The 26,733-nt window shown below is 37.4% G+C and overlaps 1 protein-coding gene across 4 annotated transcripts in view; it reads right to left on the bottom strand.

The window, feature by feature from the left end:
• The window catches only part of gramd1bb (GRAM domain containing 1Bb), an 82,899-nt gene extending 80,736 nt beyond the window's left edge, over positions 1-2,163 (bottom strand). For 2 of the 4 annotated variants that reach the window (XM_042413953.1, XM_042413954.1), the window contains exon 1: positions 1,928-2,163. In XM_042413953.1, coding sequence (XP_042269887.1) covers positions 1,928-2,019 — 92 coding nt within the window. In that variant the 5' untranslated portion in view covers positions 2,020-2,163. The remainder of the gene's footprint in view (positions 1-1,927) is intronic. The other 2 variants (XM_042413951.1, XM_042413952.1) reach the window with 1 other exon arrangement.
• Between the last annotated feature and the right edge of the window lie 24,570 nt (positions 2,164-26,733).

The following is a 26,733-nucleotide window of genomic DNA, read 5'->3' as shown; positions in this document are numbered from 1 at the left end:
GACCAACCAAGGATCTGTTGTTACAGTCACTGCCCCACAAAATTCATATAGACATCTGTGACTTCATCAAGACAGGTAGATATATCAAGCAATAGAAATAATTTCACAATAGTTTTAATAGCTTCTGAATCAGGGCTTGTCTGTTTCTTGCAGCCTCTACTGTAATTGCCTCCCATAGGCCAGCCCTTACTGTACAGTATCATTGATTTTTTTTTTGTTGTCTAAGTATGCATGTAATTCAGTACTCTTGTAATCTACTCCAGGCTATTACCTTAAAAAGAGGAGTCAGCAGCTCCCAAATGTCTGTCCAAAACCATCAGCGTCTCCGGATCTCTGCAGGATCCCAGCATTAAAGAGATCATTTAAAAGTCACTTACAGTATAGACCAACTTCCTTTACTCAAGTTAAGCAGTATTGGAGGTACTCTTCTGATCAGAGGAATCTTAACAAAAAAAACAAAACTATTACAAAAAACTAAACTTGATAGAACACAGGGACCATCTTTAAATGTGAAGTTACCATGTGTTTTCACACTGTGCTGCATTTACAGGATGTTGCATTTGCATACTCAACTTCTTTTGATCTCTTCAATGCCAATTCTTGATCGGCTCTGAGAGTGACATGTGTCTGCTTCAACCTAACCTTCACAACAGCACAAAAGTATAGGTGACTACAAACAAGGTGGTGATGTGGCCAAAGTCAGGAACAAACATGATAGTCTGTACTTAGTAAGGACTTAATTGTGAGAAAATGTGTAAAATAAATGCTTGATGAAATTCTGTAAACTTCCACAAACTTTTTATTACAATTTACACCTATATTTCTATGGTTATAACTTTTTACTGTACGCAATTCATTTAAAGTAATTGTTGCAACCAGAGTCAAGGTTCACCCATGGAACAAGTGGGACCATTGTTTGACTGGTGGGCTACATGTATCAAGTTATGGTCCACATGCACACAGCATAACTGTTTTGTTCTTTTCAGCACAATCAATACTGTGCACAGGACTTAAGGTGCATAAAGAAAGTACATTACAAATCTAAGATTGTGGAACAAATGGTAAATTTACACAACACAGAACCGGGGATCGAACCGCCAACCGTGAGATTTGAGGACGACCCAGCAGGACAGTGCCAGTCGTCATCGAGTTTATGAATTTAAAGGCCCAGTGTGTAGGATTTGTGTGTGGCATCTAGCTGTGAGATTGCAGATTGCAACCAACTGAATATTCTTCTCCCTCACCCTCCAAGTGTGTGGGAGAACATACCTTGCACGCAAAACATGGCGGTGCAACATGATGGCCTCCGTGGAAGGGGCCCCACTCCCTATGTAGATATAAAGGGCTTATTATAAGGGAACGAAAACACAACTATTCTTATTTTCAGGTGATTATACACTGCTTAAAAATATACTTATGAATGTAATATTCCATTTCTGCCAATAGATCCCCTAAATCTTACACACTGCTCCTTTAAAGCCACTGTCTACAAAGCAGGTAGGAACACAGCATGTAGATAATCATTTCAGACAGATAAATTTTATAGTGAACACTGCAAGTTAATAGTTTGTTTTTACAGGCAGCAGCATGTGTCTCAGACAGGCAGCAGGAACTGTGCAAGTGCACAAGAGCCCGCTGCTCACAACGATGCAGGAAATTACACCCTACAATTCAAATTATGGCACATGTGTTTATTGCTATCGGGAAATCAATACACTGTTTACTCGGTGTCCAACTGTTTAATCAATTTCAATGTAAACTGTGAATCTGAGTTTTCACCTGCCTGTTATAAACTGCTTGCTTCATACCGACTTAACTGTTGCATTTCAGACTGACAAGGCAGAACATTTATCGACAGAGCAGCAGACCTCAGACACCTCCGGTAAAACTCTGACACGTCTCATCAGTGTCTCGAGTGCGTTTTTACCTTCGACTCGCTCTCGCTCGCCAACTTCCACAAAGTTCAACGTCCACAAGACTCCGCCGACGCCACAGGATAACTTCACTGGCGGTGCTCATCCATGCTGACAGGTGAAATAAATCCGGTGAAGTCGGGCGCTTTGTTTGCCCGGCGGAATAACAAACTCAAATCAGTGCATCTTGTAGGCGGGGACCCGGAGCCCGTTACTTCACGGATGAGAGCCGTAGAGAGCAGACCACTGAGCAGTGACCTATCAGTGTCTGACCAAACACCACAAATGACCTCCCTTCTTTTAACCTCTTACTGGCCTGAGTTTCTGCTCATGAGGGACCCAGTTTTGAATTTATAGGATTTATGATATCATTATTCGTTAAATTTAATAGCATAAATATATAGATATTTAACATAAATATGTTAAATATCTGTGCTGTTCAGCAGTGGGAGCTAAACATTGAGCAGGGGATTTAAGGGCATCCTTCACAGTCAGAGTCACTCAAAGAAGTAAAGAAATAATATATAATTGCATAAAAAAACTCACATATTATTTCAAGTTGGACAGAATGATGTGTGATCCACACTCACACTCCAGCTGGACTGTGGAAACATTTGGAGCCCTCTGATTTACAGTAATTGGACTTTTTGACATAATATTTTTGTTAATGTGCAGTATATTACTTTAAAGATTTCTTTTGGCCTAATGAGTGTGATATGTTGGAGATTTCCTGACTTTACAGTGCCTATAAAAAGTATGGATGTGTTCATGTTTTATTTTAAAACAATTATTCAATCAAATCAAAGTAGATTTAATTTGGATTTTTTGACACCGATCAACATAAAACTATCATATTTAATGTCAAAATGAATACAAATTAACTACAAATATGCATTTTTTATATCTCATATTTCATTGGTTACAAATATAAAATACAAAACATCTGACACAATCAAATCACCACCGGTGCAGCCGGTTGATTTTAGAAGTCACATAATTAGTAAAATAGAGATCACCTGTGTGCAGTCAAGGGGTTTTAGTTGATTGTATAAACACAGCTGTATTTGAGAGACTTCCACCACCATGAAGACAAAGACACACTTTCTCGTAAAGGTGATGTAAAACAATAAAACATGATGACTTCTAAGGGGGATGATTACTTTTTAGAGGCACTGTATAAAAGTTGTCACTCCAGGAAAGACAATACTACAACATATAGCTACAGATTGTTTTATGTTTTTGTGTGTACCAAATTAAACATGAATTAGCCACATTACTAATTATTATAAAGTATAGTTGACATTACTAAAAAAATATACTCAAGTTTGGACACAAATATACACTACATAGAATTAATGTTGTGTGTGTGTGCAAATACATGCTTGGAGAATTAACAGTTCTTGAAAATCTGTATTTTTTCTAGCAAGGGCATCGACTATTACAGATACAGTATATGCAGCCCTTTACTACGACAACTAACTATAAAATGAATAAAATGCATAATGTGGCGTGCTTCAAATCAAGTACAATTACAACTTTCACAACTCAGACATAAAAAAAAACACAGACAACAAAAAAGACTTTAAATCAGTAAATGACTCATACTCACAGACTTGAAATAAAAGTTGTAGAATGAATTAAGGTCAGATCAACAATGGCACAGAAAGAGTCAGCAGCTAACTTCAACAGTCTGGTGGAGAGTTTGGTTGGTGTGGTGTGGTGAGTAAGATTGTATCTAGGACAGTGGCATAGTCATATACTGTAATGTGTGCTTCATTGTGCGCATAGCTGCACATGGAATGGCAGAGAAACACACCAGCAGGGTGCACACTCACTCAGATTTTCACCTAAAGTCCATCTCACTTTTTAACATGTTGTACTGTGTTTATGTACAACATGTCGGCCATGTCGGCTTTCAGATTTCCCTGTTTGAGGCTGCCACACACTGTAAAGAATTAACACAGTTTTAATGCAGGTTGGCTTAAACAGACTGTGTCATTCCTAGCAGGATTCCTGTAACATAAAATATCCAGAGTCAAACATCCTCACTCTACCTGTACATGTCCTTGTTGTCCCTTCCAAGTTCTGTGTGAGTACAAGAGGTATTTTGACACCCATAGGTTCAATTTCTCTTCAGCACAGGCTGACCTTCATCAGAGACTGACCAGTTTTAAAAGATGGCACAAAAGGGGACAATTACAGTCTGCAGTGGCTTGTTATGTCACAGTTCATGAAGCCTGACCTTTCCTGCCTCTTTGAGAACAAAGGGTTAAAGGTTACAGTCAAACAGTGTGGGCAGTCTGTCTGCCAGTGTGTGATTAAACTGTGTGTATTTCCACACCTCCGTCTCTGAGTTTGACTTTTTCTGGAGCCTTGTGCATGGCGTATGCAAAAGGCTGTTGTCTGGCAGAAACAACTTGGTTCTTGGGATTCTATGAACAGCTTGAACAATGGTTCTATTGATGGGGAAGTGACAGAAAGAAAGAGAGAAAGAAAAAGAGAGAGACGGGCCAACAGATGAGACAGAGACAGATCTACAGTTCTGATTACAATCAACATCATTCACTGTCTCAAAAAGACTTCTAACTGGCAAAGTGAGGCTTCTAGGAAGGCTGACTGAAGCTGCTTTTACAGTTAAAATCTGTCCATTATATTTTAAGTTTGTTATCTTACAGGTGTATTTGCTGAAAAGTGATTTATAGCAACTACTGTAGGAATTACATGTGACATCTGTTACAGTGCTATTTTACTATGCAATTAATTAATTATATAATGCAATGCATCCAATGTTTTGTTTTTCTCTGGCCACCTAAAAGATCATTTTAACTCCCATATCTCATCAAAAACATGGCTCCCGATTCACTTCAATTAGTCTGCTCTCCTCAGGCTACATAATGGGGCTGGCATTAATCTTCTATACCTGGAGCTTCAGAGATATGTCTGTGCCCAATACTACTATGGAACAACTCTTCCCTCTCCTCAGTAAAAACACTTGCACACAAAATTGCAAACGAATATCCAAATAAATGGTAATTTATATAGCCGCATAAAGCACAAACATTCAGAGATACTTGAGATTGATTGGTGTGCTGAGGCAGTTAATGGGTTTTCACACTTGCAGGGCTATTATTTGTACTGACCCTCTAGAGTAATGAGATTAAGATGACTTTACAATGAATGAAAAAGTGTTATTTTTTCATTTGGATTTAAACCAAAAGTGTCTTGTTCGCTTGTGTGAAAGAAAGCTACACTGTCGGTTTTTTTTTTAAAGTTGGGTAATCAACCAGAAATAGCTACTGTTTGATAAGACTCCAATTACACAGTGAAAGGGTTCTATTGAGTCAGTGCTATGAGGAATAGGAAATCACTGTAGGTGTTGTTGTCGTAATGTGCAGTCACTGAGAGTAATTCATGGCACACACTCAGTAACTACTCTGCCATTCAATGACAACACATTACTGTCAACTGGCCTGCGTTTGTACTCATAAAATCCTGTGTCAGTTATCCATTAGCCCACATGCAGAGTGGTTGACGCATCTTTGCATAAACAGAGGGAGGACAAAATGTAAGTAACAGCCTACTTTACAATATAAGACATAGATTCCTCTATATGTACTTTTATATTTACTTTGAATTCTGAATGTCCGCATTCTGAGCATGAAATCTAAACAACAACAGTACTGTCCATTACATGTACACTACTATCTGCTCACAATCCCACAATACAATGTGTCACATTTTATAGATGCAATTACAACCGCAGTGCAGCTCTATACCTGTAAGTGCTGACGCAAAATCATGATGATTAACAGTGTTCGAAATCTCGATTTACTGCCCACTACTGAGTGGATGTGAATGAGTGAACGAGGGAGTGACAAAGCCAACAGCTCTATCACAAAGTGCGGTTTCACAAATTGTCTTAAAAACTAAGCACTGTATGGCTAAAAAACATTAGTTTCATTACCACTGTCTGTATATCTTCCAATGAGTATAGATGTATTTAGGATCATTTCACACATGCCCTGACATGTAACAACCCATCACTTGGTTAAGTGGAACCTTTGATTAGTCACTTTTAGTTTTATGACTGATTGCCATAAAATTAATGGGAAAACTTGTGGGAAAAGGTAAAATGTTTTATGGAGAAAGCCTGTGGCAGTTGAGGAAAGGGTAAACTTGTACATCTTTGATCTTTCAATGACTAGTAATGAACTAAGTAACTTAGCAACTTACAATTATTTTCATTATTGCTTAATCTCACATTTATTTTTCTCAATCAATCAATTCATTGTTTAGTCTATAAAATGCCAGAAATAGTTTAAAATGCCCATAGAGGCTCCTAGAGCAAACAGTGGCATTTTCAAATTCCAAAACACAAAAGATATTCAGTTTATTTTATAAAACAAAGAAAAGCAGTAAATACTCACATTGTGAAACATGACATATGATCAGTCAATTATTAGTTTAATTATTAGTATTATTTTCATAACTGATTTCTCAGGAAGTCAGGTTTACAATATTATAGACCCATCACCTGAAACACAGTGCAAGCTGTTGGCTGCACCGGCAACAATAGCGAAGGATTTGGTAAACAAGCCAGAATATAGATATATAGTACTTCACTAAATTGCTGTATACAGCTATACTGCACAGTGTGCAGTTTAATGCTTTTATGAGTCTATGAGTGCTGGAGAGAGAGAATGAAAAGGAGGAAAATGGAAAAATGAGAGAGACAAACAGTGGAAGATGTATTACAGGAGAATCTTTGGGCTTTGCACCGCACTTAAGTAATTGCGGTATGTTCCGACATCACATTCATCTTCAGCCACCTATCAGGCAGCTCCAGAAGAATGGAGGGAGAGGAATCTGTAGTTGTTATTTTCTGTTCCCCCTCCCCACTGCAATGCTTCATGAAAAGACTCTTTCACATACATACTGTGTACAAGATACAAGATAATAAATATACAGTACAGGCATGGGGTATAGAGACAAGTTTGCTTGGTTTCCACAGCAACAACAGGAAGATGAATAGTCGTTCACTGCTATATTTAACTGTTTTAACTTCAGATTATTAATCTGGTTTTGTCCATGTTTCCACAAAGATTTTGACAAAAAAGCTGAGAGATTTATTTTCAACACACCACATTGGAGAAATTATGGCTTTCAAAAATACATAAATATTTACTTCATGAATGAGGTTGATTTCATCCTCAGCTCCTCTTTGGTTACAGGCTTATAAGGTTAATTCTTTTTCACCCACAGTTTCTCTGAAGAAAATTGTGAAAACGCTTTATCTTCTGACCTTTAAAAGCCTCACTAATGTGGCGGAATATGAGTGGGCTGAAAGGAGATTCATTATTAATGTGTGTCATAACTTTCAGAAGATAACAGAGTCAACATTTACACAATGACTTAAATTTAGGCTTATAGGCTTAGAGACAGTCTTCTCGTAAGCACCTACAATTGAAATGCAGTTTCGTGTCCCTTTCTATCTGGGAACTGTTAGATACTAATGCTGACATGTCATAAAAATGACATACTAGTAGGGTGTGGGAAACAAAATAGTTGTGCAATTTGTCTCTGCTTGTCCAGGGACTGAAAAATAGCTAAATCTGTTACAGAGCATCATTCATATTCCTTCAAATAAATGATTTTGTACATTGTCCCTCCAAAAAATGTAGTATTTTAGCTTATTAGGACATATTCAATTTCCAATTCCAGACACTTATTTAAAAATATTTTTTGTGTGCATACTGTATCATCATATTGTTGTGTCCCTCCAATTTTGTCCACCCACACTTAATAATATAATTAACTGAAACAGCTTCAAGACTTGCTGAATTAACTTTCTGCTACAAGGCTACTTTACTTATGAAAGAGACTTGTGTTGGAGGATGGTTGATGTTGCAGTTGCAACTGGTTACCATTAGATGTTACTATAGTGTGCATATGGATTTCTTGACCCTGCAAATGTCACTCTAGGAATCTATTTATCGCTGTTATTTTCATAAGTAATTTAATATGCAAATCATCTACTGGCAACAATCCCAGACCCACATATTAGTGATAAAACTGTTTCTTGGCCCATCTGTCGGCTGGATTTTATGGAAATTTGTGAATATTTTTGGGATGTTCTGAGCTGTAGAGTTAGTTATTTTACATTTACATCTAGGCAGAGAATGATTTGGCCTGAATATCTGGTCTAAATACTAATACATTATTCTTAAGTTTTTAATGAGATTTGTCTTATAATTTCTGTATGTTCCCTATTGTTTCACATGATGTGAAAATGCCAAAAACTGCAAGTATTTTGAAGAGAGTTGCATTTATCCTATCTACAATTATTAAAGAGAATGTCCCCTTAGATCTTAAATTATGCATTTTGAATAATATGGATGATAAAAGTTGGCCACACTTAAAAAAAAGATTTTTTGTATCTGTTGGATTTATGAGTGAGTTATAGCCACTAAATGGAAGATTATCAACAATATAAATGAGAAATCATGGCTACAAACCTATGAAACATAACTAAATTTAGAATAAATATCTAAGTCCTTTTATAAAACTTGGAGTCAGATTAATGTGCAAATTTACAATAACCTTAACTGCCCTGATTAAAAGAACATAAGCATCACTACTGATCCGTTTACTTTTACCCTGATAGAGGTCCTGAAGCAGGTTACTATTGTCTCAGTAATCTAAGTAGAGATTGACACCTCAACAACACAATCTCCAATGCAACATGTACATGTGTAGGGTATTAGATTTAACATATATGTATTAGATATATGCGGTGAACTTACTTAACCATCTTGTTATTTTGTTTTTAAATCCTTTTTTCCCCTTTATCTGACCTGATATATGCAAAGCTTTGTTTCTGTAACTTTTCCCTGAGCATGAAATTAATAAAAAAAATAAATCTGTATGTTAATTTTACGTTATGAGGTATCAAGTATGAATATTCTTTGGGCAAACAAATAATTTACCATTGTTATTCTGTGCTGCTCCACGGCAGACAGTCTGGAATAATTTGAGTTTGAGTCCTCTAGCCACTTGGCTGGGCCAGGCATAAATCATTAGTATACTTCTAAGAAAAATTGAAATTTCAGCCATCTGGAGCTCTGACATGAAGATTTGTCTTCTTGCTGCATTTGTAGCGATCATAGTTTAAAACAGACATGATTTACCTATAGCACTGCTGAGTGGTTAAGTGGCAAAGTTTAGAGAAAAATATTTAGGAAATATGTGAGATACTGATAACTTGACTTCAATGTAAACGTGACAAATATTACTTATGTTTTAACTAATGTTACTATAAGTGGTTCAACATCTAATTCCCTTGCTAACACTGTACATGGTGAAACTGCAATTTTCCCATTCAACATACACAAATGTCAGTGATTTAAATATGTGGAAAACAATTTTTTTTGTTGCTATTTTTAAAATCAGCATGTGACTAACTTCATATGTTCCTGCTGCTGGAGTACATACACAGAGTACACTCAAAAACATATGCAAATTGTTTCACTAATGAGGCTCCAAAACATAGTCAATTAAGCATTCAAACAAAGCAAGGACAAATTCTAATTCATCATGTCCTATTCTGGTGGCAGAAGCAATGAGAACACAGCTAAAGAAATGAGCTTAGTGTTGCCTAAAAAACTGATCCTCATCTTTTTCCATAGTTTCATTCCTCTACACAGTGCAATGCAGATCATAAATCCCTAAGATTATGGCAAAATGACGTTTGGGCGTTATGGCCTGCCACTATTATGGATGAACCTGCTGCGACTCACAGGGTAACAAAGTGAATTATAGAACTTTGTTTTTCCTATTCTGTGATAAAGCATCGAGTCCTCATGCTGGTTTGACATTGAGTCTAATTCCCACATGAAACTTCACTATACTGCCACCGGAGCACAGTGACTGATCTCAAACAGGTAACTTTAATAGGAGAAGTAAGCATATAAAGCTTTATACCTACATGTACAGTACATAGCTTGGGTCAAAGCAGTAACGTGGATCACAGCAGGGAGCAAGGCTTCATATTGTTTGATCAAGCTCACAGCCAACAACTCAAATTGTTGTCTGTCTGTGGATGTCAGCTCTTCAGTCTCTTTTGAAAAGCTTTTGGTGACAAGCTTCCAGTCCTTTTCAGTGGATGAGTGTTTCTTTTTCATTCTTTCTTTTTGTTAAAGAATAACAAATAGTGTGCAGTTGAGTCTGCAGGCAGGGACAGTCTGTTGTCTCCACAACACCCTGAAATTATTCTTTGATAAAGTGTGATGAAGTCATCGGAGTGGAATTCACGCTCCCAGAGATGTGAGACTGCTCAATATGTCACTGTAGCCATGTCTACATGCATTGTGCACCTCAAGCACATGGCTTTACATTTACTGCAACTTATCTTGACTCACGGATAAGTTTTTATAAGCAGATTCTGATCATAAATAATCTTGCATACATACATTTAAAAAAGCTAAATGTGTGAAACAGAACATACCAGAAAAAACCCAGCAGATATCAGAATATAAATGAGTTCATGACCATCACTTTGGACAATAGAAGTATTGAAGTATTGATTTATTAGACTCATTCACTTTCAGAAATCAATAAGAAGTCAACCCAAACTATTGTGATTGAAAAGAATCAAGGAAACGGTAATGAAGAGAAACCTGACAGTGTCTGAGAAGCCGGGGCTCTTACTGCTATCAGAGAGATAGATTTTTAATTGTTGGGGACCAGAGGCTGAGTCAGTGTCTGTACAGTATGGTGCCCATGGGTGCTGCTTCAGCACAGATAATGAGCCTTGAATTTTTCAAGTATGTCTACCCTGCAGAGCTTTCCCAGTCTTGAAATGATGAGGACAAACTCTGGGACTGACAGGTCAGAACTACTCCGACTGACGTACAGTGTGAACTTTGTTACTGTTTGCTTATTACATGGACTGTAAATGGCTGACAAAGCATCAGCAATATCTTTATGATGGCCATTTGCAGCCCCTTTAACTTCATAAACATGGTTGCTATAGATTTCACAGAGGAAATTAATGATAAAGCAAAAATACTGTACGAAAAAAATATTTTACACATATGTATGTGGAGTCATATTTTGAATTAAATCAAGAAAACAAGCAAGAAAAGGAAATTTAAAGAGGACAATAAAATCAGACAGGGATGATGAAAACAAATTTCAATAATGACCTGTTAAATATGCTTTAAGTGATTATCTGGAACATGTGATTATGCAAACCTAAGCTTTTTAGATGTCGTGTTGCAAAGCCAAGTGGTTAAACAGGAAGTCCCTGGAGCAGCAGGCTCTCAAAATTAATTCATAAAATCTGTACTGTAAATTGACAACCAGTAGGCTATACAGTAATTGGAGGACATACTGTGCTAAACAACCGTCTTCTACATTGCTATTTCATATTAGTATTATTGCAAAAGAAGGATAAAATCTAAGCAAATAACCCTAACTTAGTTAAGGCTTAACTCTGCTGAAATTACATTTCACATAATTAGATGATGCTTAACTTTCTCTGTAGCAACACATTGAAAGGTCCACGCTTCAGGGAGAAGGTTATGTACAGATATAGATAACTGCATGCTTTTATAATTGAGGTGAAACGAGAGAAAAATATGTGTGATTATGCAAAGGACTGGCAATTTTCACACTTTTCACAACTTCTATTTGAAGATGTTCTGGCTGTGCTGTCAGTGGCATTGCCACCATGCTTTCATTTTAGGGAATCAAAGGAAGTTGTCATGAATATCTTGTTCAACCTATGAATCACTACCATTTATTAAAAGCACATAGCCTATATCATGTCATGAGACTGCACAGTATGACCGCTATATACGAGGCTGAATACTAGACAAAAGTTCAGTGTGTCAAGTATTTTGTGATAATTTCATTAATTGCAATTATTTTCAGTAATACTGTATGTACCACTAAATAATGTTATAAAATGAAACAACAGACAACATCTGCATTATTACCTAATATTGAGACCTCATTTAGATTGTGAGTTAAAAAAAATGCTTATATTGTGCTTACATGGTGCATTTTTCTAAATAGATTTGTGCCAAATACATACACAGTGCACATAGAAAGGGAGGTCAATAGGGGCCCATTTTTGCCCCAGGTCCCCTAGTAGGTTAATCTGGCCCTGTCTATACAGTACAACAGTAGCAAGAGCAGATGATATACAATTAAAATGCTGTTATATTAGGCTGTTACCTTCTAGCATTTAGCACAAACATTTACATTAGGTGCTGAAAACTTGAAATCTATAATGAAGTAAGTGTGACATTGAATTTGATAATGTCTATTGTTTTGCATGTTGTACCACACATTATGGGGGAAACAAGCATGCAAAAGTTAACTTGCTATTTCAGTTGAAGGCTTGACATCTGTCAAGACACTGTCATTTATAAACAAGCGCATGCTATCTACCTTGATGTTTCAGTGTAAAAAAGCAGCAACGTGTGATTAAGCAGCCGCTGTCAGGAGTGAATAGCCATCTAGAAACAGCCACAAGTAGATAATTAGTGCTGAAAAAATTGGAACCTTTCCAGCTACAGCTGAGGAAAATGTCGAAGATATTCAGCATCTCTCTGAGGACCTCAGCATGAGCTGCTCATTTGCAGTTAATGGGGAAAGGTTTAGTTTTTGACAGTAATGGATATCTTCAATTTTGCTCAGTTTTCCCTGAATCAATATGCTGTTCTATTATTTTACAATGCAGCCCTAATTTGTTAAGTTGAACAACTCTCTGACTACTCTAACTACTCTTACCACTTATATGCTACAATGAGATATTGATTTATATAACAAAAACACACAGGATGTCAATACTTTGCAAACTGTCCTTTCCATAACAGCACTGTACACATGGAGTACCTTGAGATACAGCATGAAAAATATGTGAATATGAGTCAACAGGTGTCACAGTCCCAGGCTCAAGGAAACCAGTAATTCATGCAATTTATTTCTCAAAAGATACTTCATATCTTATATAAGATACTTCATATCTTATGTAAGATATTAAAGTAAGTTATAAGACTCACTTCATATCTTATTCATAAACCCTTTTGGTGTATCATCTACAAGCCAGAACCTGTTCATATAATAAAATTCATTTTGTCTCAGTTACCTGCTGAGTGTTCATTGAGATCTACTGTAATCTCTGCATCATCAATTGCTGATGCAATTTGGCAGAATAGACAGACAGAGACAGAGAAATGAGAAGAATAGTAATCTTATAAAGTGAAAAAAGGTAAATAGTGAATTTGGAAAATTGATGTGAGCTACTTTTTTGAAAATTGACCACTGGACTACAAAGATCTTATTAATGATTAATAATTTAGCCACAAACATTTTGATATAGTAAATGTGCTCTTGATTCAAGAGTGTGTCTGAGGTGATGACAAATGCATCTGTGATAGAAACCACATCTACAGTGATGTACATGTATGCTACAAGTCAGAAAAACAGAATAAAATGGCTCAATTTCAGCTGTTTCAGACAATGATTATCTAAGCTATAGAATTACTTTGTCCACTAGTGGGGCTATAGAGCAATATGTTTAAAAGTTGGTCTCCATTTTGTAGTCAGATGCTTCCCTGATGGTATTACATTATGGATAAAAATCTAGACGTCTAAAGTGCCAAAACCTTCAAGGATATGAAAAATGTTTTTAGGTGAGAAACAATGAACGTTATAATAACCAGTAAGTGATGTCATATAAACTTTTTGCTATAGCTGGCATAAGATGATATGCTGAATTTAAAATTTGACTGCATCTACCCTACACACATCTACACGCTGCATCTACATCTCTAATAAGATATTTCTGAAGGGGACGCCAACAATTACCTTGACAAAAAAAAGATGTACGGACTGTCAGAACAACAGGCAGATCATCAATTAATTGACAAAACAAAGGCATTTTTCAGCCATACTTAGGATCAGCACCATTTAACATGGCTGCTGTCCATGTAAATCTGTCATCATGGTCCTGTGTTCGCTCTACTGTATTGTTCTAGCTGGAACAAAGAAATGAATCAGTCTGACAGCGACTGCTAAACAAGAATCACAGTTCTAATAAAAGCTGCCTGGATATCTGTAAATACCTGTTAATCAATGTATAAAAAGTGGAATGACACAATATAAATACTGACAGTCATGCTAGTTTAGTGACACTCCACTAAAAATATGTTTTAAAAAGAAAAAAAATTACACCAATTTCAGTTTGTCATCCCTCTGACCTCTCATGCAGCAGAAAAAAAGACATACATTTGAATCTAGATCCATATGACTCAGATTCATTCTGTGTGACTAACATGATGATCTGTTTAAAGAGGTCACAGATCATTCAAATAAAAAAAAAGAGGAATTCTCCCTGAATCTGGAGGGAGAATCATTTTCCTTACACTACTTCCCAGTGAGAATGAAAGTGGGAGATCCATCCACTCAATTCATCTGGCAGTTTTCACATTAGTGACTTCTCCTGCTTTAAGACTTATAATAACAGACTGTTTCATTAATTTAATTTGTCCGTGCAAATCAATTGGCACAATAAATAGAACAAAAGTTAAATGGCTGTTTCCTTTTGATCTCTAAGGGTAACAGACATGGTTTTCTTAACTAAATTTGATCAGATATTCAGAATGTGAAAACCATAGCAAACCAAAATATGCCAACAGCTCGAGACTTTTAATAGTTTAAAGTTACTTTATATTGGATGACACAGGTCATTCAAGATGCAGCAACAACAGCGATCAAACTTTTTTTTGCACTTTTTTGCACTCTTTGTCTATTTTTTTGTCTCTGATGTTCCATTTTTCTTTTGCTTCCACTAGTATTTGATGTTATGTGTAGCTTGCAATTTGAAGACAATCCTGCAAATTTTATTCCCGCCTTATTCCCTTTGCAAGCTGGCAGATATCAAACACATAACACTACTGCATCAGCATTTTATTGTACTTAAAACCATGATAAGTGGTGAACATTAGAGGTTATTGTCTATCTTTTTTGTTACTTCAAACACATTAATTTGGAAACTGAAATAAAACCCTAATCAAATATGCAAATTTCTGGTGACACAATGTTTTATATCAACTTGTAAATGATTGATTATTGTTTCCAAGAACACAGGAAACCATTAGTAAGCCAAGGCATCAAGAACACTCCTGCGGGGTTTCAAATTTCCACAGCTGACCATTTTGCTGAGACTGTAAGAAAAAAGTACAAAAAGTAAAATGTAAAAAATGACTACTACTAGCTGTATGATTCTCAGTTTCAGTGCACTGTTATGTGTATCAAAGAGCCAGAAAGCTGCATGCACAAGCTTGGTCCCATTAAAAAAATGTTTAAAATGGTTGGAGACAATTCTTTTACTCCGTTTCTGTTGTAGCTGAGATATGAGGTGTAGGAGCTTTGGACACATTCATTATGTTACCTCAGCAGCCAAGTGTACCAGAGTTGGATGGTTTTAATGAACATGACATCGCTCCATGTAGCTCACCATTCCGGGGCCAATTTCATTAAATTTGTTATATGTGTCAGCTTGCTTGAGCTGCCTTGGTGTCTGTTAGACTTGGCTGTCTTGCAGGTAGCTGGTGGGCAGGGATGTGCTCCATTGCACTGCAAAAGCTCTTCTAAGTCTCATTCTCACAGCATATTCTTCAGACATCCCAGTGCTTTTTGCAGTTTGGTTTATTTTTGTGTCTCTGTCTTTATTTACTAAAAGCTCACCCATGTGAGCTGAGATTTGCAACACAATATTATTTGCTCTTGCTTTTTTGAAAATGGCATGATGCACCTCAAAATGGGTCACTTGACAGTCATGGGCACATTAAAAGCTGATATAGTTGAAAAATTCAGTAAAAACGCATAATAACGCACAGAGTCTCACGGTTTTATGGAGCTCTGTTTACTGCAATAGGTTTGTGATGACCCCTGTCATTTTGGGGTTTACTGCTTATGCACCTGTCTGTTCTGCTCCACAGGTAGCTCATTGGCTTGTTACTCCAACTGGAGACACTTTGCTCTGGTGTTCCGAGGTGATAAAGCTTGGCTGCAGCTAGCAGGCTCTGTCACTCTCCTCTGACTGCTTGCGGCTGCTGCTGCTGTCTGCAGCTCTCTGCTCTCTGCTCTCCCCTCTAGTTTTGGTTCAGATTTAATTATGTTGCTTTAGTTATTTACTTTGTTTTTATGCACATGACAACATCTACACCCACACACACACACTCCATTCATGAATCACGCACCTCACACTGACCCTACTGACATCCACATCCCATGTTGTAAGTATTTAGTTAACTTGTTAATTTATTTAAATATCCTTTGATAAACTTTGACAAGGTCTAACTCCTGCTCATTGTGGCCGCTTGAGCCAGGTCATGACAGGCTAATATATGAAGCTTGGCTCTTCGAGGCGGACAAGAATGATGGATTAACTGAAACACTGTAACAACTGTAAATAAATCAATCAATTACTCAACATTGACTAATAGATTAGGACAACCCACTGAAACGGCCAAACTGTTATAATTATTGGTATGGCGAGGCACAACAAAATTTACTTTTTGGTTAGTTTGGTGAGCACATGACACTGGATTGTAAAATGAAGAAGCAGCAGGAAATACAGGAAACACAACCTGAGGGTCATCAAAGATCAGCTGAGACATAGAAGACAATGAAAGATTTTTTTTAACCACATCAAACAAAAAGAAGCAGAAAGCAGGAGACAGGCCGGTCGAACAGGACAAAGAAAAAAATGGTTCCTGCAGTAATTGGAAAGGTTGCTGTCAGTGGTATTCCTGAGAGGTTTGATACCATGCAGCACTAAAGAGGTGAGAAATGTAGTGCAGACAGTCAGGCCCTCGGACAGGAATCTAGGCACACTGGCCTCCTGTGGTGATATTTAAATACTTAAAGGGTAAGGCTGGCGATTTTCTATATTTTTCTCATTGCTTACAAATCTCATGTGCAGAGCCAAACCAACAATGAACTCTCCTACTTACAATATATCTTATTCTACTGTCCTGTAGACCTCTGTTGTTCTCCAAAAACTATTAAAAACAGCCACAATCCTCACTCCTGAGAGAAATACTCTTATTGCTGCCATTACACTGGAGCAGTTTCTAAATAAACAACTGAGGCGAAGGAACATGTCACCCAGTGTGACGGTGTGGCTCATTGACGTGTTTTTAATAGTTTTTGGAGACAACCGAGGCACAGAGGAATATGATATTTCAGGCTTTGGACACACACATAATACTTGTAAGTAGGATGAGTTCATTGTTGGTTTGGCTCTGCACATGAGATTTGTTAACAATAAGAAAAACATAGAAAATCTCCAGCTTTATCCCTTTAAGGATAGGTTCACAATTTTTCAAGTCTGTCTTAAAACAACAATCTGGTGCCCATATGAGCACTGAAAGAGGTTTTCCTCGCTGTAATCATTCCTACTGTTCATTCTGGCTATTAAAAGATCCACAGTGTGTCCACAGTCATTTTGTGCAAAAATGCATTTAAAAATTTATCTGAAGCTTATACGAGGCTTCAGCAATCTGAATTAGTCATATCAAGTGGATATCTGCCACATTTACAGTCTTTTTAGCATCAAATTCCCTCTTTGTGTTTCCTCGGACAGTGTTTCCCTGTTGAGCTGCAGTGGAAGACTTTGGCACCAAAAAGACTGTGAATACATTTTTGCTATGGATTTTAGGGCCCCATCACTGTTGTCACATCACATGTTGTAAGTGCATTATGAAGGGATCATCTAATGGCCAGTATGAACAGGAGGAATGATTACAGCAGGAAAAATCTAGTTCAATGTTCATTTGGGCACCTGACTGTTGTTTTAAGACAGATTTGGAAAACTGTGAACCAGTCTTTCTCTTCAGAACAAATATGTTCAATAGGTAACTCTGTGCATGTGTTATATTCCATTTATCACACCCCAAGTGTTGAACAAAGCCAACCTACTGACACAGTGATGTCAGTGACACACAAATTCCAGCATTCAAGTTCTGCCTGCAAAAAAGGGTGTCAGACATTAACCTCTATCCTGCTGAAGAGGCCTTTCTAAACATACAACTGAGAAGAGAAGAGGTGACTTACTTGTGGTAGGAAAAGGCTAAAAATAGAGAATACTGTGTTGAGAAAAAATGTTGTACACAGGTGCGTCAAGTCTGCAAACTGCCTTTGAAATCTGAAATATTTGAGATTTTTAGTCATATTTGTGGGTTTCTTGTGACTGATTTCTGTTTTAGGACACCTTTTTTTCACTTTTTCAAATTTCCTTTTCAACATTATTCTACTGTTAGTTTAAAGGCAAAAAGGAAAGGATTAAACCAACAAAACTGACCCCTTCCTCCTCTCACTCCTCCTCCACCTCCGCATCCCTGCTTTCATCATCCGGCACTAAAATTGGTCACTTTCAAACAGATGCTGTGTATTACCAAGCCTGCCATTGATTATGTTGATTCTACTGTAAATTCAGGGCTGTACAGAAGAGATCCTCAAAAACTGTCCGAGCATCTAATTCTTGCCGTCAGCATGCCAAATATTTTCTCCACCAGCACTGACAAGCTGGGTTTATTGGCCCTACTGTACCCAGGGTTCCTACACGTTTTTCATTTCAAAATTCCATACTTTTCCGTACTGTGGAAAAGCACTAATGTGTGGATTAACCACTAGGATGAGACGCCAAGTCTCTAAAGGTTATCTGCAGAGTGGAAGCGAGTTTAATTTTCTGTTATGGCTAACTCTGACACACACAAAAGGCAGAAAAGCAGTCATTTGTGAAACATGACTCTACTATTTGTAATCTAAATGTACACAATACATGCAAATAACAGCTTTTGGAAAGCAGTAATACAAAAACTGTCTTCTCTTATATAAGATTCATAATGGCAGCTGCTAATTATAGATTGTGCTGTGCCCACCCCCTGGTTGTTGTTTTTGTCTCATCTTCTCTCTTGTGTGACATGTACTGTAGGAAGCTAGTTTTGCTTGCTAGTTGCTTGTTAATTTCCCAGTGGTAAAGTAAGCGGTTTCCCTGAATTCGCTAAATGATCATTGGATGTTATAATTTCTCTTCTCCTAGATGGAAAACCAGGAATACAGAGCAACAGAACTGAACTAATATGTTAAACAAGATCCAGAACGCTGATAACTAACCACAAATAACTCAATATAATGGTGGGAGATGTAAACAGGAGGAACAAATATGTGGACCTATTCATTTTCTGTTTGCCATCTAACCCCGTTAATGGCTTTCTGTCAGAACCTTTTGTCCTATACATTCCAAAAATCTTGTTTTCTTCCATATTTTTCTCGTTCGGTAATAAAGTAAGAGAATGTTTTTAATAGAAGATGTAAAAAAATACTCAGAACTCTATAATAAGTGTTAAGGAATCTTCTATCTTCACTAACTATCTCCAGAGATTAAGCTGAAAGCCGCAACATCCTTGAGTTGCTTTCTACTCTACTCATTCAACTTCTCTACACTGTCAGAACAAAAACTACTGCTGTTAAGTCTCTGTCAGATGCTTCAAAATGGAGAATAAAGACCAACACAAGCCTGTGTTATTTTTAATGTCAACATAGTAGTAATGTCTTATACATAATGCAGATGTGGTGTAATATTAAAACAACTTTTTTTAAAACTAAAATCAAGTTTCATCCATCAAATAGTCAAGTGGAGCACTGAAATAAAAACTATCAACATGCCATATGTGACAAATCCTAAAACAGACACAGTACATTTCTAAATTACAATGCAAGTCAGTAAGTCACGACCCATTGTGTAGAAAGACTTGGCACTAATTAAATAGTGAACTAAATAAAACTCAGCGTGTCGCCCCACAACTAGAGTCAATCTGGCTTATGGTAACACCTGTTAATACCACTCAAACATGCCAACTATGTTAACCCTCCCAGCGTTTGATTTTTATTAGGGGGTGAGCAGGTGATTAGTGGAGGAATGCTAATAAAGATCGTTTATTAGCACAGGGATTACAAGCAATACAATTTCAACACAGCCTCTTAAGCACTGGATTTTATTACATTTATACGACAGTATGGAAGTTTATGTGAAGGAAAAGCTTTAGAGCTAAGCCCACATACCGCAGCATGTAACCACAGTCTGACCTAACAGAAATAATACAGAGAAGTGTCACACTGGAAGCAAAAAGAAGAAAATACATGCTCTCCAGATGGCGATTGTGTCACCAGATAATGATAATGCAGCTGCTCACTGGAAGGTGGTGAGGGAAGAAGGCTATAAATGATAACAATGATTTAGAGGCAGGAATAACAACGTGGCTATCAGCATCAAATAACCTCTATGAAGTGAAGTACAAGAGAGACTGAGAGTCAAACTCAGACTCACATGGTAACTACTGTAGAATCCAAAAATAATGTTATGAAAAGATAATGTGCAGAGACGAATAACTCTTCTTCTCAACATCAACATTGCAATTACTCAACAGCTTATTAACTTACAGAAGTGTGCAAGAAGTTAAATAAGTCATGTATTGCTGTATAAAGGGGCAAGAGGGAGGCCATAGTTATATGAAATCAAAAATGTGAAATAAAAATGTAAAAGAAATTTAAAAAATAAGGCAGAATCTGTCAGTTTGTTACTCTAGTGAAACAGAAATACAGTATTAAAATGCTAAAAATAAAGAAATCAGTGCAAAAAGACAATGCAAACCTGATCTTTCAATGTATCACAGTCATCTCTAGAGGCTTCAGCAGGGCTCTAGTTCGTGTAACAAATAATACTCCAAAGGTCATACTCTAATTGTAAACTACGTCTGCAAACCTGAAATTGGTTAAAGCGCACCACTGCAGGGACTGCAAATCATTTGCTTTGTCACTTTGTCTGACTGGGAGACAGGAAGTCACAGCATCCTTAATCTAAAGCTAATGTTGTGAGTTCCAGTATGGGCAGTCGAGAGCAGGAGAGTGACCCTGGGAATGCAGTGGGAAGCAAACTGACATCAATCTTCATATTGAGCAGGGTCAATGAACGCTAAAAATAAACACATTAAACTGACAGTGACAAAACACCACAGTTTGAACCTTGCACCTGCAGACACCTCTTTACAAATGGGTAGCTACAGTACATACTGATAAGACTAACTAAAGATTTTTTGATCCACTATATTGTATAGTATAATATGCTGTGTAAAATGATGGCGAGAAGATAACCACAATGCTGTCAGGAACTCATATACAAAGAAACTATGCCTGACCGCGGTTAAAAAATACAAGCACAATATTATAAGATTAATTATTAAAATACTACACTGTCCTGAAGGTTTTGTGAACTGGATAAAACTGTTAACCTCAGAGCAGTCTTATATCTGATGTGACTGAATAGGTCTGACATCTGCTTTGCTATGTCTGCTAAATATTTAATTAGCTTCTGGTTTAGTATTTCTACTGCACATGCATGCCGAGGGTCTAAGATGCTTCTATTATTATCTGATATAAATCAGTAATATGGAAAAACAGGTTTATAATCAAGCAGTTTGTGTTCATGCAAATAATTGTTTTTTGCCTTACTATGCAACCTTTTATGCAAGCTTTTGGAGGACAAAGACATTAAAATTCAGTTCAGAGATGTGTTAGATTCATACCGACAAAAGTGAACACATACAAAGAGTAGACACAATAGAAACATTGAGGAACTATAACTTATAAACTTATAAACTTGTCATTGACAACACTGTTAGTGTTTCATCTGTGTTTAGCACGCAGCATGTTGTCATGAATCTTGAGACTTTGTCATTTGAAATCATTCTGATGTAGTTTTATCTTTGATTTGACCTTTGCTGAATCACTAGTGCTTTGAAAACGCACATATCAAAAGGATGAGTTTTTTAAATAGCAGTTTAACACTGTCACGTGGCATTCAAGCTAATATATTTCACCTCTGCAGTGTTTATTATAATTTTGTTACTTCAGAGTCCTCTTTCCCTTGAGACAAACTGGTTTTACATTCATACTGTAGATCCAATTTGTAATTTGCATTTCCACTTTATGCATTTAGTTGACACTCTTTAGGAATGGTAGTGAGTGTGTAGGGAGGGAATCATTATCATGCACAAGGACACTATGACATACCCACAGTTGTTGATGGACACTTGTGAACTTTTGTTAAATCTCATGGCACTATAGTGACACAGTTGATGTGATCATTTAATATATAATCTAATGAATTCTTGGAGATTTCAGTAACATAATCAGCAATATCAAACTGTTTTTCCAGTGTAGTAACAAACCTTAAAATACACACACAGTAAACATGTTCTTTGTATCAAAAAGTCAGATAAGAGTAAAATGATTTTCTTCAATCCAGTGTTTGCTGCTACAAGCCCAGGCTACTCATGTTATTGTGTCACATAGTTGTCGTATTTCACCTATTAAGTACAATCAATGTTCTATTCTGAGGATCGCTCTGAACATCAACCTCATGCTGACGCTGAGAACAGGATTTAGAGGACAGGAGACAGTGGTGCGTGTATGTGTGTGTGTTAGTGTGAGTGAGAGCGAGTGTGATACTGTGTGATACAGAAGGTGTCGAGAGGGAAGGTGAGTGAATTATTACGCAGAAGGCAAGCTCAGACACTCAGCTATTGTTTCTGATGCAAACTTCCCTACATTCAAAAATCTAAGATTCTCACTAGATATTGCTGAGACTTCCATCTATTTTTCTGAGGAAATTAAACAATACATTTCCAACAGTGTCGGCCGTTTGGGAGAAGCTAGCACATTGTGTTGAGAGCATGGATCTTAAAAGAAAGGCTGGCAAATGTCCAACAAGTCATCTGATGTTAATCCTGAGTTACAAACAGACCAAAAAGTAGAGCAAAATCAAAATACCTGAGCCTATATGTATATGTTTATGAGTATGTAACTATTTATTTGTCATTTTATGATCTAGATATGTGTATGTAAATACAACAATACACTTGTTATCTCAGTATGTCTGTTATCTCAGTTATGACATTTTGTGTTTAAGCTTAAACAAAGTGCTTTACATAATTATCAGGTACGAGTGCAGACTCTAAACTACCTTTTTTCTACAATAATATCCACATAGATCCCAAAATCTCCAAGCATCACACTGCAAATGCTACACCTGCAACACTCCACATGACTTACAACTCCACTCCAGGGACACTGCTTATTATTACCAGCACACCACCTGCTTCTGTTGCAACTTGTGCCACCATGATTGATTTGTAACTCAGCTCCAGCCAATGGAAGCATGGAGAAGAGCCATATCGGTTTTATTTACGAAGGTTGGTTGGCAAAAAAAAAAAGAAAAGAAAAAAGTGCAGGTGTGTGCAGCAGGGTGCTGCCCTTCAGCTTGTGGACCTCAGGTTACCCTACAGCATATGAAGGTCAGTCATGGTACAGCACTATCACAAGAGGAGAAATCACTACTGATAAAACACACTTAGTAAACAGTTCCACCAACTGAGCTGTGTTAAATAATTCCACTCTGACTAGGTGCTGATGAGGTGGTGCTTGAGCTACAATACTTCTAGACTCACCCTGTCCACTGTCACATCCCTCTCGGCCCTGCCCCGTGAACTAATATCTCAGACATACTTTCGCACACATTGAGCTGTCATATTCATTTTGCACATTCATTCAAGCACATTCAAGGCAAACAGTGCAGCGGAATGCATGTATGGGCACGTAGCTTCTTTTGTTAAAAGCTGTGGAAAGGAACTGACATACGTTACCTCAGTGAGTGGAACGAGGACTGGTTATTGGGTGAGAGTCAAAGATCATTCTGCCAGTACCATCTGTCAAGCAGGTTGGGTACAAAGGAAGTAAGAGCAAGTCTCCCTCTCCCTCCTTTCTGTGTGCCGCTCTCTTGCTTTACAACAAAGTCCCGTGTTACATTAGAGGACGGAGCCGTACTCCAAGAACAGGGGAATCCTCCGTCAGACAGAAACGAATCTGAAGCCAGTTTAAATCCCCCGTGAGAAGATGGAAGGATGCACCTCCCTTTTCCTGGGGAACCGCGACTTGCTCCTGCACTATCTACCACTGCACAAAGAGCCCCCCTCTCAGTGTGTTTCTTCTGTCTCCTTCTCTGTGCTCTTTCTCTCTCCTTTCTGATCCTGCTCCACTTGTACACTCGCTTGCTCACTCACGCTGGCATGCATTCTTAACCACTGAGGCTCAGGCACCCACAGACACACACACACACACACACACACACACACACACACACACACACTGTAGTATACACAAACACAAGCATACCGGTATGCAAATAACGCAGACACACATACACACACACTGTACTGTACACAAACACAAACATACCGGTATGTAAATAACACAGAATGTGTGGTCAGCTTCTTCACAGTCCGTTTCTCTAGAATCTATTTGGTTACTTCCTGCTGTTACAGTGTTACAGTGGAACATGTGTTTTTGCGTTAATATTCCTGTTATCAAACATGTTCTCATACATACCAAACTGTGAGATTCAGAAAATGTAAGCTCTTTTGACAAATATTCCCATTTTTGCCTGTGCAATTATACTGGATTATATCCATATCTTTCTTAGTGGATGACAACAAATTACTCACACATTCAACCAGAAGCAATGTGTGTAGAGGGATTCAGACAGAATGGAGGATGCCTTAGTGGATATCATGAATAAAATGAATCTTTCAGAATGAGTATGATTTCACTGGCTAATCGTATTTCCCCCATGATCATGTAAAAAAAAAAGCGGGCTATAATGTATGTGTATGTGCCCGTGTGCATGAAGATACCGTACACGCGATTGGATGCTCTCTAGAGATGTTCTATTTTGAGCCTTCGGTCGTAATGCACAACAGAAGAAAGAGGACAGCAAGGCGCTCTTATGAGAATCTCCCCTAAAACTACACCACCCCCCTCCTTCCCTACATCGCCCCTTCCTCCCCATCTCTCTCCCCATGCTGAAAATCTCTATGCTTTAAGGGGATAACAGCAGGAGGGAGCGAGGGACAGAGTTGTCTAAGGGATAAAAATAGTGTTGCAGTGACCTGAGCTATTAGCAGGTGGTGGGGGAAGGTCCAGCAGCTAAAATACTGACGGGTAGTTATAACAGTAGGCTTTGTAAACTGAACTCAGACATTTATTTTTAAAACATGCCTTTTTTTTTTAAAATCAAATGACAGTCAGTAAATTGGTGTTTTCATGCATTTATATTAAGTTCTCACATGTACCGCTCTGTTGATTTGAATGATGCAGCCCTGCTGAGTGGAGATATGTCAGTAGGGATGCCAGCTGAGCCAATCGTCTTCCTGAGTGGAAGGATCGTCAGTCAAGTCCAAATGCAGTTATAGATTGTTATGGTAACTGGGTTTAATCTGAAACTAAAATCTCAAAAATATAACTCACAGCACTGCATAAAAATGAATAATACAGAGCAAAATTTGATTTAAGTCTTGTTGCTGGTGGCACTTTTTTACTGATGCTTGATCAAAGAGTTTGTATTGGCAGATAAGGAAAGGTCAGCTGTGTTAAATAGTACATATCTGTTGATCTAAGGATATTAATATTTCACTACCTGTTTGATGTAATTGAGCGAATGTTTTCTCTGTGAAGGGCACACGTGTAATCTACAAAGGAACACACACACACACACACAATTTGCATCTATCATTACATATACCTGCACACACGTCTCTGCATGAACAAACACACAATTAAACACATATCTGCCCTTTTCCAGTTAACCTTAGACTACATAGTGATAATCAGAAATAAAACTACCGTTCAATGAATAAACTAGATCAAATCCAACAATAAAGTGAGCCAGCACTGTCTACATGTAAGAATTAACATTTTGAAATATAAAATCAGCCTCAATCAAACAAGCTTTGAAATTCTTCCAAGAATTAAAAAAGCACAAAGATTTCTTTGTGATTAAAAAGTGAAGCATGGCAGCTCTAATCTGTAGATTAGCTCAAGGTTTAAAAAGTCTGTGTGGTCACCTGCCTGCAGTCTTATTGCCTACAAGCAGCTAGACACAAAAACTCACATTCATTCACTCACTTACACTAGTTTGTCTTTATCGAACGACCATTACAAAGCAGTTTTCAGTTGTTTTTGCAGAACAGTGCAGTAGCTGAACATGGAAACTCCACAGGGAAAGACTAAGAAGTAAAATACCTTCTGTAGCTTTATTTTACAAAAAATAGAAAAATCAATCCATGTATCACTGGTTGAGATTAAATGTTGAATTATTTAACTCAGTTGCTCTTTATTCTGTTCCTTATGCTGGTAAAACTACAGTATACTACATTATCACCATCATCATTTCATTAGGTTTCATTGATAGGTTTATTGTTTGATGGTATTTGTTAAAGCCATTGTGCAAAACCCACAGTAACAAGTACAGTGGGGCAACAATAAATATGAAGTCTTTTTAAGAGTAGAAAAATACATTTTTCTCTTGTCTTGGTTGTTAACAAGTAAATTCATGTTATTAAAGTGTGTTGATGGCAGATTTCCCCACACAGTTAATGAGAGACAGGTTCAGGGAACAATAATGCCTGTTAACTAGCACTTACTGAAAATGTCTACTCTTACACGCTGCAGTCCCTTGTGTCATATTGTACGCTTCATTAAAATTAAACAGAAACACTGACCCAGCATCAAAACTGTTGTAGAGGTGTGGATAATGCGCTGCTGCCTTTTCATGAACACTTTTCTTTTTCAAAGGTAATAATTAATGGATGTTGCAAGTGTAATTAGGAATCAGTATTCACGTAACCTG

The sequence above is a fragment of the Thunnus maccoyii genome, chromosome 6 (genome assembly GCF_910596095.1).
Source record: "Thunnus maccoyii chromosome 6, fThuMac1.1, whole genome shotgun sequence".
Classification (NCBI taxonomy): domain Eukaryota; kingdom Metazoa; phylum Chordata; class Actinopteri; order Scombriformes; family Scombridae; genus Thunnus; species Thunnus maccoyii.
Note: the sequence above shows the minus strand (reverse complement) of the source record. Positions and strands in the feature narration are given on the sequence as shown.